At 25.0% G+C, this 13,144-nt stretch overlaps 1 protein-coding gene across 1 annotated transcript; it reads left to right on the top strand.

Moving 5' to 3' along the window:
* The first annotated feature begins 504 nt into the window (after positions 1-504).
* LOC129609523 (SWI/SNF complex subunit SMARCC2-like) lies at positions 505-4,962 on the top strand. The gene is made up of 7 exons (XM_055521479.1): positions 505-706; positions 775-900; positions 1,035-1,950; positions 2,007-3,208; positions 3,263-3,446; positions 3,511-4,155; positions 4,213-4,962. Exons 1-7 carry the CDS (start codon positions 590-592, stop codon positions 4,335-4,337), a joined length of 3,315 nt encoding a protein of 1,104 aa, XP_055377454.1. The 5' UTR covers positions 505-589; the 3' UTR covers positions 4,338-4,962.
* Positions 4,963-13,144: the final 8,182 nt, after the last annotated feature.

The following is a 13,144-nucleotide window of genomic DNA, read 5'->3' as shown; positions in this document are numbered from 1 at the left end:
GGTTTTAAACAAATTCAATTTATAATACATTTATTTTAAAATGAAAATGCCTCCTTTTTTAACACCACAATTTCAACAAATAAACTGATTTTTTCACTCGATTATCTTTCGGAAGATGTTTGACTTTTGAAATAAAACTGATCGTTTAAATAAATATGAAAAACTGAAAGACATATTTAAAAACTAAAAGTGTATCCATATTTCACTTTTATCAAAAAATTGGGAAACTCTAAATGAAAATATGTAAAAACATTATAAATACTTCTTAAAACCGAAATAAGAAAAAACCTCCTAAGTGTAATTTCTTTAAAAAATAGATTCATGGATAATTACTACGGTTTTTGTAAATAAAGGAGCGTTCAGCCCTATAATATTAATAGTCGTGAAGATCCCAAATTATGAAACGGAAAAATTTATTGCTGTCACCCCTGTAAGACGTCAGTTAACTTTGAGACAATCATTGACAATCCAATCGGTAAATTTTAATCGGGAAAAATTTCCGGCTGTCAAATTATTCTGACGACTGACGAGTGTTTTTAAAGCGTCATAAAAAAAATAAATTTTATTCAAATCTAGAAAAAAAATTAAAATGGTTACACTAGGTCCTAAAAAAGACGGGGGACCCAATTTGGAGTTTTTCCAATCTGCAGAAAGTTTACAGGGGTTTGAAACTATTCGTCAGTGGTTACAAAAAACATGTAAAAAGGTAACAAATAATGGCGACAGCCAAACATGGCGCATTTGAGTATGGAGATTTAATAATTTTTTTTGCAGACTATTGCATGTAGTACGGAATCCTTAACTAAAGAATCTCTCTCACAACTCGTTATTCAGTTTTTACAATATCAAGAAGCGAAATTGGGAAAAAATGCTCAAGAGCCACCAACATTGCGAATACCAGTAAGTACGGATCGGTATTTCATTTTCACAATATATAATATCTACATATGTATATGTAAAACAATACTTTATTGGATTACATATATGTATGTACTTATGTACAACACATATTGTAAAATTTAATTTCATTTTAGATGCGATTTTTTCATGACTTTAAACCTGGTGGTGGGCTTTGCGTGATTTTGTCAACTATGTTTCGTTTTCGGGCAGAACAACGTGGGAAGAAATTTGATTTCAGTATAGGCAAAAGCACTTCTAGAAAAGATCCTAATATCCAAATGATTATGGATATTGAATCAGCATTGGTTGAATCTGAATTATATCGGTTGCCCGAAGTATTTCTACGTCCAGAAATCGATAAAAATTTAGTAAACAAACTAAAAGATATTCTGCAAGCTCGGCGAATTGAAATTGCAGAAGAGGAAGATGAGGCTACCCATGTTGTATACCCGATTGTTGATCCACATCCGGATGAGTATGCAAGACCATCGTTCAAACGCGGCGGTAACATCATGCTCCATTGGTACTGCTTTCCTGATTCTTATGATTCATGGGTTCCCGCTTCGCAATTAGAAATACCAGACAACATTCCGGATAATCCTGCATCACCTGACGATAAAATCAGAGTGTCAGCTTCATGGATTTTAGATTTGGAGCAATACAACGAGTTAATGATTGAGGAAGACTACGAAGTTGATGAACAAGGAAAGAAAAAAATGCACCGCCTCAGATTATCAGTCGAAGATTTGATGTCTGCAATGGAAGATAAAAAGCGACATGCTCCTGCAAGTAGTTCTAAGCAGAAAAGGCGCAGAAGTCCGTCTCCAACAGCAAAATCTGGAAAAAGAAAGCGTTCTCCGGCGGCATCAACGAAGAAATCCCGTGTTGGAGAAGGTGCAGAAGATGAAGAAGATTTAACTCGCGATATGGAAGATCCCCAACCCGAACCAAACATAACCGAAGTAAGTAAAGCTCCAGTTCCGAACTCATCAACATCAAGTCCAGCACCTGGATCTAAATCAAGAGATAATGATATGATGCCTATTAAAGGTAATAAGAAATGTTAAATTAAATTAACCCATCATCACATTTTATTTTATTTGAAGGTGGAACTGTCACTGATTTGGATGAAGAAATGGCGGCAACTGCAGCTGGAGAAGACTCGCAAACAGGAAAAACCAGTGAAAATAGTGCTACTCAAGAGTTTGCTCCTAAAGACGATATTGAAGATAATGTTACAGAACAAACTCATCATATAATTGTGCCATCATATTCAGCTTGGTTTGATTATAACTCCATTCATGTAATTGAAAAGCGTGCTATGCCTGAATTTTTTAATGGAAAAAACAAATCAAAAACTCCAGAAATATATATGGCTTACAGGAATTTTATGATCGACACCTATAGATTAAATCCAACAGAATATTTAACAAGCACAGCCTGTCGTCGCAATTTGGCTGGCGATGTTTGTGCTATAATGAGGGTACATGCCTTTCTCGAGCAATGGGGTCTAATCAATTATCAAATTGAGGCAGAACTTCGGCCGACACCGATGGGCCCTCCTCCGACTTCTCATTTTCACATATTAAGTGACACTCCATCAGGTTTGCAGCCAATTAATCCTCAGAAAACTCCGCAACCATCAGCTGCTAAGGCATTATTTGATTTAGACAAGAAACCTAAAGTTGAAAAAGATGCAGATCCCGTAACAACATCTACTGGCACTACGCAGACAACAACTGTCAGCACTACAACTACAACTACAGCAGCAAACACCACCGCGGGTACAACCACTACACCTGCCACAACTACAACTACCACGACGGTAGCCACTACTAGTGCTTCAGTTACTGGACCACCTACTCCAACGGTAATTCCTCAAATTAAAGTTGAACCTGGACTTGATACCTGTGGGCAATTTGGACTACGGCTAGACCAGTATGCTAAAAAGCCAGCGGCAATGCGTAATAAAACTGCTGCAAGTTTGGCTCGAGAATGGACAGATCAGGAAACTCTTTTGTTATTGGAAGGATTAGAAATGTATAAAGATGATTGGAACAAAGTATGTGAACATGTTGGTTCTAGGACACAAGATGAATGCATTTTGCATTTCTTACGGTTACCAATTGAAGATCCGTATTTGGAAGACGATGGAGGGTTTTTAGGACCTCTAGCACAGCAACCAATTCCGTTCAGCAAATCTGGAAATCCCATAATGTCCACAGTTGCTTTCTTAGCGTCTGTGGTTGATCCAAGAGTAGCTGCAGCCGCAGCAAAAGCTGCCATGGAAGAATTCGCTGCTATCAAAGTAAAAAAAATAACAAATGAATAACAAACTTATTTTTATTGTGTATATTTTAAGGACGAGGTGCCATCATCTTATCTTGATGCTCATATTAAGAATGTAGAAAAATCAAATATTGGTGGAAAATTTGATCCTTACGCCGGTTTGACTGAAAGTGGTATAGCTGGAACTGAGGAAGAAGAAGATAGGTCGCAGACAGGGCATGATGAAGAAATGAGGGATTTATCAAAAAAAGATGGAGGTAATGAAATGAAAATCGTTAAATTTTGAAAATAGAATAATTTTATTTGTCAATTTGTTTTTAGTGGAGGTAAAAACTGAAAACGACAAAGAATTGAAACCTGAAGAATCGTCTACGGAATCCTCACAATCAACCGCTACGAGCACAGAGGCTACGAACGGGTCAAAAGATAATGGGGATGGAAATCGTAAACAACAACTATTTAATGAATCTAATTTACAAGCTGCAGCTTCTGCTGCTTTGCAATCAGCTGCTGTAAAAGCTAAACATCTAGCTGCTTTGGAAGAACGTAAAATAAAATCTCTTGTAGCTTTATTAGTTGAAACTCAAATGAAAAAGTTGGAAATAAAACTTAGACATTTTGAAGAACTTGAAACTACAATGGAAAGAGAAAGGGAAGGTCTAGAATACCAACGTCAACAATTAATCACAGAAAGACAACAATTTCACTTAGAACAACTAAAAGCTGCTGAATTTCGTGCAAGACAACAAGCACATCAAAGGCATCAGCAAGAGCAACAAGGTAGTCAATGGCAACAAAGTGCGAGTGGTCCATCAACAACTACTTCATCTACTGCAACTACTGGATCAACAACCACCTCTAACGCCTCGGGAGCAAATTCTTCAACATCACAAACTACAACTGCTGCCTCTACTGGTAGTTCAAACACGAAATCGAATACAACACCATCATCAAGCAACACAAATGGTAACTAAAATTTTCATGAAATTAAAATTAGAAAAAATAACAAAAAAAATTTTTTAGAACAAACAGGAAGTACTGCATCCGAAGCTTCGCCTGGTGCTGAGTCACAGTCATCATCGAATACGCCAACAACTTCAGCTAATATTAATCAACCGCCACCATTGCAACCTCCAACACAACCTTAGGATATATCAATGCCTATTAGGGCCATCAGAAAATTTCGCGGTGGCATGTCTGGAGGAAGTTTTACATTAATTTAGATTTTTAATTTTAGTATAATTCAATTATTAAGATAGGTTCTATTTAAGTTTAAGAATTTGTCATTTATTTCAAATGTATTTTAAACATATTTCATATTTCTCTCGTTCTTTTTTTCCTTTTAAGAAAAATTAAACAAAAATTTTTTTTTGTATTGTGTATATTATAATTTCCATGAAGCAACCGTATAAATATATTTTAGGTCTATATTTCAAAAGATATAAATTATTTTTATAGGAATTAATGTGAAGGAAAAATACAGTTTGACTAATAGGCATGATTAAATAAAAATCAAAATACAATTTACCAAACCAAATTGAAAAATCAATTTAAAAAATATATATTATGTGTATGTAAAAGCTAGGAGGTTTAATAATACCTCATTTCATCAACATTTTCAATTTTAACCTAATAAAAATATATAAAATAATTGGATGATTCATACGAAAAATAAATATTAAAAGTAGTATGTATACATATTTCAAGAAAAAATTTAATTACTCATTTTAATCATTGTAACTCAATAGTATTAAAAATAAAAATTAATTACCCATAAAATATTCGATGTCTATTTAGACACAAATAAAATAAAATTTTAATAATATGCAAAATACAAAATAATATAGTCTTTCATTCAATATTTTCAGAAAACTTATATTGCCAGGAGTATTCCCCGAAATAGATACAAAAAAAATTTTTAGGGCCTAGTTCTGTATTAACTATGTTAAAAATTTTCTTGCAATTTTCCAGTGAGAGTAGTGTTTTTAAAAACATGTTTGTGTTTTTTTTTAGAGATTATATTTTCTGCAATTCGAAAAAATTACATAAAATTATGAAAAGTTAAAGTCTGCTATCCTGAGAAAAAAACTTACCAAATTACTAGTTACTATTAAGGACGTATGCATTTTCAAAGGTGAATAGTTCACTTATATTACCGTAATATACGTAATTTGTATTTTTTTAAATTATTTTAATTAGTAAGCTCTAGAATTCTGCAATATAAAACACAATTTTTTTCTAAAACCTTTTAATTTTGACAGTTCTCTTATTTAAATTTTATAGTATATTAAGATGTAACTTGTAATTCAGCATTGCTACTCAGATAGTCATTTGATAACTTTCGAACAGTTCATCTTGTGAATTATGTTTCATTTGTTATCTCATGTGGAGATTCTTTTATATTTTTGTTTCTTCTTCTTGAAGCCTGTCATCATTACCTTTGCAAAACTTAACAGTTTTCCGAGAAAACAAACAACTGGAAAAAATTTCCATATATGTATGTGCAAGAGTTTATTCATTCACATTTATCAAAAAATTAAAAGTTTACAAATTTATGATATTCATGACTGATCTTTTTCACTCATTTTTGCGTTCATTCCTTTTTTTTTGACAATTACGACTGGGACCCCTATTATTTTGGCAATGTGTACTATTTCTTTTAATATTAAAAAAAAATGAATTTAAGAACAAGTTTTTGGCCGAGGGGAACGAATGTGAAGTTTTGAATTGAAATTCAATTCAAAGTTCAAATATCACTTAGCTTTAATCTCCTGCACAAAAAAAGATTATTTCTACATTATGCATATAGAATAAGGATGCAGTATCTAAGAAATAATAAAACAAAGGAAAAAAGATTATTAATTTTTAAAAATTATTTAATAACTTTTCATCAAACAATTGTTCTTTTTATTTAAATTTTTTTCTTCATAATGTTTTTTATATTTTTTTTTGTTCTTTTTTTTGTATTAAATAATTTTACATTTAATTTTATTTATCCTTTTTAATTTTAATTTATTTTCTTTATATATTTATATATATAATATAATTAATATTACGCTAATATATTATAAATTAAATATATGTAATATATTATTTTAATATAAATATTATTTTATTATACATGCAAACATATTATTATAATAATGTAAATATCCTTATATATATTAAATATCATTATATATATGCATAAATATGAATGTTTTATTATAATATAAATATATTATATAATTTGTATATTATATTATATATTCATATGTATGTATTTTTAAATCTATTGAATATTTATAATATTCATTATAATATTATTTAAATTTGAAATCGTATCCAAAAAAATATTTTTTTTCAATTTTAAATTCTATCTTTAATGAACTTATAATGTCATTAACCTGGGCTCTATTGCGTTAAACACTTTAACTTTCCTTTTACCTTTAGTTTTTCAATTTTTTTAAAAGAGTACTTTTAAAAGTCCAATTGTGTTCTGACTATTGGTGCAACAGAAACTTTGCAAATTTTTTGATTAATTTATTAAAAAAAATTAAGAAATTGTTGGTGCAATTGGGCCCTGGTTCGGTTTTTTTTTCTTTCTAATTGATTATCTTAAAAATTAATTACATAAGATCAAACTTTTCCTTTTTGTCGGTCGTGCAAATTTTAATAATATTTTATTAATTTTGTTTTAATTATATAAAAAAGTTGAAATATTTTAATTTTTAAAAAATTTATCTTAAATAATTAGGTATGTAGTTTATTTTTTATTAACATGTATTTGAATTTAATTAAATTAAAATATGTATTTAATGGATTAAATAAAAGAAAAAAAATAATAATTCTTGATAGACAAATTTTATTTATCACATGATGAATGGAGAGGAATAATAATATTGTATGTATGTAAAATTTTTAAAATATTTTTTAATTATAAATTTAATTTATTATGTAACTTAAATTTTGTATTTGAAGAAAATAAAATATGCAATCAGAATGTTAAAATGATTGATTAATTTTTGTCAATTCATTGCATTTATATTTTAATTAAATTAATATTAGTTCAATTTTCTTATAGATATTATAAAAAAGTCTACTAAATTTTATAAAAAATAATTTAGAGTAAAATAATTTCGTTATTTAAAAATTTTTTGGTAAAATTGTAATTACCTAAATATTTTGTCAATTTTTTATGTTAAATATTAATTTGCAATATCATTGACAAACATTGAAATTTATCACATTGATTTCTAATGAAATAATTGAAACAAATTGTTTTTTATTTTTTAATTTAAAATGTACATATGTATACAAAAATGAGTGTCACAAAGATGTTAAATTTTTAAATTAGATTATCTTTAATTTAGAATTTAAGTGTACAAAATACTAATACAATTGTTTTATTTAAAAACGAAAATTTTTTTAAATTTTTGAATTAGAAGACATTCTGTGTTTTTGAAAATTTAATTCAACTTTTCTAGCGCTAAGTACTTAAATGCAGTGTGTTAGTTTTATTAGGAAATGTCAACGTGGCATTGTTGAAAGTTAAGTGCTGTCGATAATAAGCCCTGTAAAAAATAATTGGCGGTTACATTTTCTTTGCTGCCAATTATTCCTTTTTTTTTTGTAAACAAAGGTGCTTTCGTTTACGCACGCTAACCCGAAAGTTCTACATTAGAACTTAAATAGATGGCTGCGCTACATTTTTCACATTTCTTTATTACAGAATGAATTTCCGAATGCACTTTATTACAATGAGTAATTTTCAAACGATCTATATTTTCAGTATGTGCCAGATGATAATATGATTGATAATGAATTAAACTTTTATTATCATTTCTTTTATTTATGGTTCTCAAAAGATAGTTTGCAATTCAAATTTTATTGTAATTTTTTTAAAAACTTTTTTATGCAAATTAACCAAAAGTGGATAAAAGTTTAATTGACTATTTTTTAAAACTTGTTTCTAAGAATTTTTCCAATTTTTGAACAGTGCTGCCATTTCAGATATTTTCTCAGTACTTAACGTAAGATATTTTTTATTTTTTCTTTGAAAAAACAAATTTTCAAAAATACCTAATTTTGAAAAGAAAAAATCTTAATTTTTTCAAGTGTCGAAAAGTAAATGAAATTTATCAAATTTTGTTCAATATTTTATAAATACATTAATAATTTAATTTACAAAATTCTTACAAAAACAAAAATTATATTCTTTCAAATTTGACATTTTATTTTTATTTATATACATACACAATTTTGTATCATTACATACATAATTTATATTTTTAAATATACATATATATACATATATATAATATACATACATTATGTAATAAATGTATATACATATATTTCGCTCTAACTTTTTTTGTTTTTAACATTAAAATTATTTTCATATTTTCTTTCTTTATTTTTAATTTTAATTACTTTTTTTTGTTGACGTAGTAGAACTACGTTTTATTATTTTTCCATCTATATTTTAAAAATATATTGAAAAATATTTTCTTTTATAATTTATTTACTTACATATTATTTTATTAATTTATTATATTTCACATTAAATTAAAATTTAAGAAATTAAGAATTGAAAACGCAAAATAAAAAATAAAAGTCTAGATTTATAAAAGCACTTTAGATATTAAATTTTATATTTTATAGTTTCTCTTTTCTTATATCTTTTTTGTTTTTGTCTTTATTTAAAATCATTTATGGTTTTTTTTATTTTTAGGTAATTTAATTTTAAAATTTACTATATTTTATTACATTTATTTTTTTTATTTTATAATATTTATATAAATTTACAATTTTAATTTAGAATTTTGAATCCGAAATGTACCATTTTTGTTATATAAATACGTAAATACAATAAATTTTCTTGTAATTTTGTATTTTTTTTTTGTGTTAAACGCCTAAACATTTTTTGTAGATGTTTTTTTAAAACTTTCTTTTTTAAATTTTTGATTTGCTTCTTTAATTTTTTGTTTATTTTTTGTAAGTCCAGAAATTTTGTATGCCAAAAGTTGGGTATAAAAGTTGGTATTGTGTTTCTTAGGGTTATTATGGTTTGTGAAGCGAATTTTATCTTAATGATATTATTGTTCGACAGAAATATCAAAACTATGTGACTAGTACCCATTGTATATAACTAATTGTATGTGACTAGAGGCCATTCTTAAAACTTTGCTGTTATTTTGAGTTGATATATCGAACTATTTGAAGGTTTCATGGAGGCCATTGTTAAAAAGATACAGAACTAGAATTTTTAGTGAAATAATTTATAATTTTTAAATATCTATTATAAGGAAAATGTAATTGAAAAAAAAAAAACTTATTTTAATAAATAATATCTATGCAACATTTATTGTATGTAGTGGATTCGAAGATATGTGACTACATATCCTCAAATCCTTCAAATATTTGCATTTCCCTCGTCTTAACTACTACTACTGGTGTACTAATCACAATAGAATATATCAGCACTCGATTAAAACGTGTTTTCTGTTATTTCTTAAATTAAATATGTTGAAATATCAATTAAACTTTAAATTTTTGAAAAATGTATTAAATATTATAACCTATATTGTTCACTATGATTACTTTTTAATAACAAGGTTTTTTACCTAACGAATTTATTGTTCGCGAACCATTGTATCATTTTGGTGAATATTCAAGTAAGTTAATCGCTTCGAATACTTTTTCGTTTCGCGAACCATAATAACCCTATTAATTGTAAATTTTTAATTCATATTTTGTTATTCAATTAAAGTATATATTATTTATATTTTAAATATGTTGTTAATTTTTTTTCTGGTTTTTTCTTTCTTAAGTACTTTTGTATGTGAAGGAGATAAAGGGATTTATTTGTTGAAATTATATTGTTATTTTTTTTATTTTAATATAACATTATAAATTTATTGTTATATAAATATATCAATGAGGTTAAAGAACAAAAAATTAAAAATATTTCATTTAAATTTCTTTAATTAATATGTATTTAAATATTATGTATATTTTCATTTTACTGAAAAATAAACAAAAACGAATATTTATTATTTATTGTATATTTATACTATTAAATTTTTCTATTTTATATACATATATTGCCAACATGGTAATTATTATATTTAACATTATTATTTAATTATAATATTATTATTATTATTAAATTATAATATTAAATATTAATATTTTATAATAGTTTTCTTTTTCGTTAAATGTCGTTGCATTATAATATAAAAAAATAACGACCCTTTTATATTAAAAATATATGGATTTTAAAAAATAATAAATGTCTATAATCATTAGCATTTTAAATACATTTTGAAAATTTGACTTTAACGTACCAAAATGCAAGAATTGGTGTATTTATATAGTTTTTATTAATTTTGTTAGACAAGTAATCAAAAAATTAATTTCGCTAAAAAATCATCGGTTAATTAATAAGTCCTTAATTTTATATTGCTTTAGCAGACTATTTTGGTAAGAATTTCTGAATTTGCTATTATGAATGCTATTAAGTTTAACAAACTAGTATTTGAATAAAATAGCTGAAGCTAATTTAACAATAATTGCAATTTTGAGATGTTTCCGAAAATGTTTCGTATATTTGAATTAAAAATAGTGTTTGCTTTTTGCTATTGCGATTGACAAATTAAACTCATGCTATAAGGATATTTTGTTAAGAGGACAATGAGCAAAATGCTTTACTTAATGAGGTATTATTTGAAAATGTTATTGAAAGGAATTTGATAAATACTTTTACACACCAATAAATAGATAAATCAATAAAAGATTAATAAAATAATTTCACTTTAATTTCATGTCATTTGAATACTATTTCATGCCTAACAAACCTAGGGTCATAATATATTCTACTGTTTTTAAATTTTCAATAATTTTTCGTTCCAATAAGTAGTTTTTTCTTAATGTTTTATTTATGTTATCTAAACATAAATTTGAAATGTTATTGATATTATTGCATTTATTGAAAATACTATTAATAAAACTATTTATTAATGAATAGTATCCATGTATACATATATTATATTGGCACTATAATTTTTAGCTACTTATACAAAATTTTAAATATTTTATTAAATCATTAAAATAAATTATTAAATACCATATTTTTAAGATATAGGTACTTAACTTTTTCGTAAGAAACTTAGTATACAACCATGTATTCGTAATGAATTCCTTATTACTCATATTATTTCACATATAAAATTAAAAAATTATTTTCCTTTGTTTCAACATAATTAGATAAAAGTAATTTTATTAAGTTTTATTAAACATATTAAATATGTATACAAACTTTAAAATTTTACCATACAAAATATTAATATTTTGTTTAAGATTACGTTAGCACCTGTTCTTGTTCTTTACAGCAAATGTAAACTGATTAATTTTTTTTTTTTTAAATACTGATAAAACTATTTCCGCTAACTCTAACAAAATTTGTAGTTTTAGTTACATTGTGCACAAACAATTTCTGTTTGTCTCAATAAAAATGCTTGTTTACGTAGTTAGAAAATATGTCTGCATCATTGTATTACAATAATAGATAATTGTTGAAATTTGATTGTTTTATAATAAATATTAAAAAAAATATTTATCGACAAAATGTGAAATACATATTTTAAGATACATATATAAAAAGAATTAATAAGAACATGAATAAATAAATCATGTTAAATTAATTTAAGATATGTACTTACTGTATTTCAAGAGAACTGAAACTGAAACTGATATTTCCTAGTGTCTAATTTATAGTGTGCACTTATAACTCATGTAACTTACATATAAATAACTTTTATAGCGATTGTTTATATCATATAAAAAACTATATAATTAAGATTATAAATTATTATGGGTTTTATCAAGGAATCCTTTGACTTTTATCTTGATTTTGGAACAGTTGTTAAAAACAAAACAAATTTAATTTAAATTTTTTAACACCGAAAATAAGTTTGAAAAAAAAATAAAAACAATTTTGTGTATATGTATGTATATATATATATTTTTTTAACATTTTCTCTTTTACTTAAAAAAACACGTTTTATATTACAAAATACATTTTTTGTTAAATTTTTCAAATTGATTTTCATATTTTTATTATGCAAATACATAATTATATGTATTATATATATATATATATATATATATATATATATAATATATGCGTGATTAAATTTGTATTTACCGTATAAGTTATGTTTAATTCAATTTAAAATACTTTAATTATAAATTGATAATTATTAATAATAATTGCTAATAATTATAATAAGAATATTATATACACATATTTTTTATAATAATTAATTAATTAATAATAAAGTACATGAACAATTATTAAATTATTTTTTCTCATATATATTTTTTTTACTTTTTTTATTAATATTTTTTAAAACAATTTTAAAAATAATCAAATAAAATAAAATAATAAAACATATTCAATTGTATTTTAATGACGTAAATTACAAATTAAAATCTCGATTAAGAAAAAAAATCTAATCAAATTAAACAATAAAAAAAATAATAAAAAGAACAATTTTTCTTATACATATATAAAATTTAAAAATATTCAAAAAATACTCAAAAATTAAGAGAAGCACGACAACTAATTAAGCTGTAATATTTTTTTAATTTTTAAACATTTTTTATATATTTAATATTTATGTTTTGCTTAATTTTTTTTTCAAAATTACTTTGTTTTTTATCATTTTCTTATTTATTGCCTTAATACGTTTGCTAATTATAATAATCGCTACTACTAAACTTAATACAAAAATTAATTTCTAATCACAATGTTAAAAAATATTTTAACTTAAAAATTTTTTTTATTTAATATAAGAAATAATAAAAATTGTCATCAGCAAATGTTATTCTTTAGTACTTGGATTATATCATTATGTGTTTATGTTTTGTGTATTATAGATTAAGATTATGTGTTCCAGAAATAAAGAAACTT

Source organism: Condylostylus longicornis, unplaced genomic scaffold (assembly GCF_029603195.1).
Source record: "Condylostylus longicornis isolate FDR11 unplaced genomic scaffold, ASM2960319v2 ptg000040l, whole genome shotgun sequence".
In the NCBI taxonomy this organism is placed as follows: Eukaryota; Metazoa; Arthropoda; class Insecta; order Diptera; family Dolichopodidae; genus Condylostylus; species Condylostylus longicornis.
The sequence above is the reverse complement of the archived record's forward strand: the minus strand, read 5'-3'. Positions and strand labels throughout refer to the sequence as shown.